Raw genomic sequence first — 3517 nt, 5'->3', positions numbered from 1 at the left:
GGAGACCCTGTGGGCAGTTCCACTCTGTCCTCTAGGGGCGCTGTGGGTCGGAATCACTCCACACCATGGGTTTTGGTGATTAAACCCTTGTTTGGGATGGGGTTTCTTTGCTGTGTGAATAAAGCAGCGTCAGTGGGGCGGTGTCTTCAGCGTCTCCTGAGATAAGAGCAGACAGAGCGAGAGAAGCAGAGACAGGGAAGAGGCTTGCCAAATGAGACCACCAGGAGCCAAGGGACAGAAGCTGTAGAGACAGCACCTTCCCCAGAGCAGGAGCCCTGAATTCCAAGCCCAGCTTCCCAGCTGTGAGAGAACCAACGTCCGTGGGAGCCGCCCCCTGTGGCAGGTCTGTGCCAGCAGCACCAGACCGAAGGACCTGGGCAGGCAGCGACGAGGGCGGGGCCACACCCCAGCGCTGACCGTGTGGGAGGTGGGGGCGCACGCTGCTTAGACCCCAAGAGGGCGAACGCTCCAGGCGGTAGGTACAAAGGCCCTGGGGAAGGACTGAGCGTGGGGCTGGGGCTGGGCGGAAAGAGGTGCGGACAGAAAGACGCCCGTGGCTGGGGGGTGGGCCAGGAGCCTGGGTGTTCTCTCCAGCGTGTGGGTGCTGGTGAGGGGCCCGACATGTAGCAGCCGGAGCTGATCTGCTTTTCAAAGTTCATTCTGCAGCAGCAGGTGGGGGCGGGGAGGCCTCGGGGGCGGGGAGGCGGGAGTTGAAGAGCGCGGCCTGGCTGACCGCCCAGTGACCTCCTTGAGATGTCAGGCCAGGCTGGGGAGGGCAACTGGCCCGAGGCCCCGGGGTGGCGCGGTGCACGGCGCGGGGAGGGCACGCACCCCTCCTGCTCTGGACCGGCTCGGTATGCTGCCCCTGCGCATGGCAATCCCTGGGAGGCACCGGGGACCCCCAGCTCTGAGATCACCCCAGGCCCTGCAGCCGGCCCCTCGGGCACCCAGCACCATCTCGCCTCACCTCGCCATCGGCCCTGCCAATCGGCGCGTCCAGGATGAAGTCAGGAGGGGCCAGCACGTCCACCAGGGCAACCGCGTCGTCCTTCAGCTGTGAGAAAACAAGGTCCACACGCTTAGCAACGCAGGCGTCACCATGGCAACCACGAGTAACAGAGCACCAGCCCGGCCGGCAGAGCAGCACACGGGCTGCTCCCATCTCCAAGCGGACGCTGTCCTGCCTCACAAACTACTATGGGAGCCCCACGTCCCCCAGGTGGGGCGGCTCCTCGGGGACAGTGTCGCAGCTCACGCAGCAACTGACGACAGCGCGGGTCTCCCCCCGGCTCCACCAGGCCGCTGCTGGCTCACACAGAAAGGTGCGCCTGGGACAGCGTCACCGTGAGAGCACGGTGGGCACCAGCGAGTCATGAGACAAAGGCATCCGCTGGCAGGTCACAGCCCCTGTTACACAAAGTGCTTTTTCAGAAAGACGAGTGGAAATCCCTTCGGGGGCTCCCAGGAATTTTCAGCCTCAGAGGAGCGCTTTTCAACGATGGAGCCACGCTGACTAGACTCCCAGGCTGAGGACAGTGTTGAAGCTGGAGGTTAGCAGGGAGCAGCCGGCACAGCAGAAGAATGGACGCAAGTCCACCACTAATCAGCCCTCGATACAGAACCCACAGCCGTCCTCTGCCCTCAGGCCACCGCCGTCTGCAGGGACCCATCAGCGAGGCCCGGCTCCCAGCCTCTCTGTCTCACTGGGATCAGCAAACAGGCTCCCTCGAGGGCCAGGGAGTAAACGTCTCACGCTTGGTGGTGACTGTGCCAGGGAGTGTGGGAGCTGCCGCAGGCCAGGCGGGAACAGGCAGCTGGGTTGCCGTTTGCTGACCACCGGTGCACGGGGGAGCTGACCCCTTCCTCGAACCATGTGTGATCACGTGTCCACTGGCCTCTCCATCCGTGTGTACGTGCCTGTGGTTATGCATACATGCCCTAATCTGGAACCACGACCGGGGCCTGCAGGTGGTGGAGGGATGGCGTGACATGTGGACCATGTTAGAGTGCCACGTTACCATCTTGTCAGCCATCAGAGTGCCCATGGCCATGCGGGGTGGTGAGGGCAGAGAAAGAGCTGTTGCGCATGCCATGAAGAGGGACCACCTCCACGTGACAGAGAGGAAAGCCCCTCACTGTCATGGGCTGCACATTATTAGGACATGTGCACGTGACCATCTATGTACACTGCAACTATGCCTACATGTCACTGTGTGTGCAGTGCAAGTGTGCACACATGTGACCAACCATGTGTACTGGAGCTATGAATGCATGTCACCAAGTATATGCTCTAATGTGCATACTTGTGACTGAGCATGTGTACTGTGTGTACTGTGACCATGCATGCATGACTGCATATGTAGGACGGCCATACTTACACGTTACCATGCATGCAAACTGTGCATATATGTGACTATGTGTGGGCTCTGTGACTATGTATGCATGTGACTATATATATAGTATGGCTGTACATGCATGTGACTGTGTGTGTGTAAAGCAATCATGCTTATGTGTGTGTGTCTGGACTGTAGCTGTGCATGCACATGACCATGTACTATGATTACGCATATGTGAGATGTGTGCACTGCAACTATGCATGTCACAGAGCATGTGCACTGCAGCTATACAGACATGTGACTGTGTATGTGCGTTATGCACATACCTGTGATTGAAGATGTGCAGGGTGGCCATGCATGCATGTGATCTGAGTGTACACTACAGCTATGCATGTGACCATGCATGTTCACTGCAACTGTGCATATACATGACCAAGCATGTGTAGTGCCCATGCATGTGTATGACTATATGTTTACAGTGTGGCCATACACACATAACCATGTGTGTACACTATGGCTGTGTACACATGACCGAGCGTGTGCACTGTGACCATGCACACATCAATGTATGTGTTGACTGCTGCCAGACACACATGAGCATGTGTGCACCATGGCTATGCATATACGTGACCATGCATGTACACTGGAACTGTGCATACATGTGACTGCATGGGCACCACGACCACGCACACACCTCACTGTGGATGTGTGCTATGGCTATGCATACATGGGAGCATGTTGTGCACTGCAGTTCTGCATGTATGTAACTGCATGTGCTGGAACTGTGCACATGTGACTATGCATGTACACTGCTGCCATGCACACATGTGACTGTGTACATGCACTATGACTGTATACACATGACTATGTGTGTGCTACAGTTATACTGCCATTAAGCACACACGTGGTATGAGTGCACTGTGGTGTTCCATCCGTGTGTGTGTGTACCCATGCTTGTACATATATGCAGCCTGACCCAGAGCCGTGAACGTTTGCTGTTGGCCTGGAAACCAGAGACCCTAAAGAGGGCTCATGCCAGGCCGGACAGCACCGTGGCTACGCCAACACACAAGGCACTGAGGGAGGGAGGGGAAATGAAGTGGTCCTTGTCTTTTGAGACCGTCTCCTACTGTCTAGGGCAGTCTCAGCCCTTGGACTCCCAGTGGCTCTGGTGGTGGCCA

At 57.5% G+C, this 3517-nt stretch overlaps 1 protein-coding gene across 1 annotated transcript in view; it reads right to left on the bottom strand.

Annotated features, from left to right (window-relative positions):
* Positions 1 to 3517, bottom strand: part of ACOX3 (acyl-CoA oxidase 3, pristanoyl) — a 78717-nt gene that overhangs the window by 1618 nt on the left and 73582 nt on the right. The window contains 1 exon segment of the mRNA XM_007958200.1: positions 968 to 1054. Within this exon segment, the coding sequence (XP_007956391.1) occupies positions 968 to 1054 (87 nt within the window).

Source organism: Orycteropus afer, unplaced genomic scaffold (assembly GCF_000298275.1).
Source record: "Orycteropus afer afer isolate SDZICR_OR568_19922 unplaced genomic scaffold, OryAfe1.0 scaffold00871, whole genome shotgun sequence".
In the NCBI taxonomy this organism is placed as follows: Eukaryota; Metazoa; Chordata; class Mammalia; order Tubulidentata; family Orycteropodidae; genus Orycteropus; species Orycteropus afer.
Note: the sequence above shows the minus strand (reverse complement) of the source record. Positions and strands in the feature narration are given on the sequence as shown.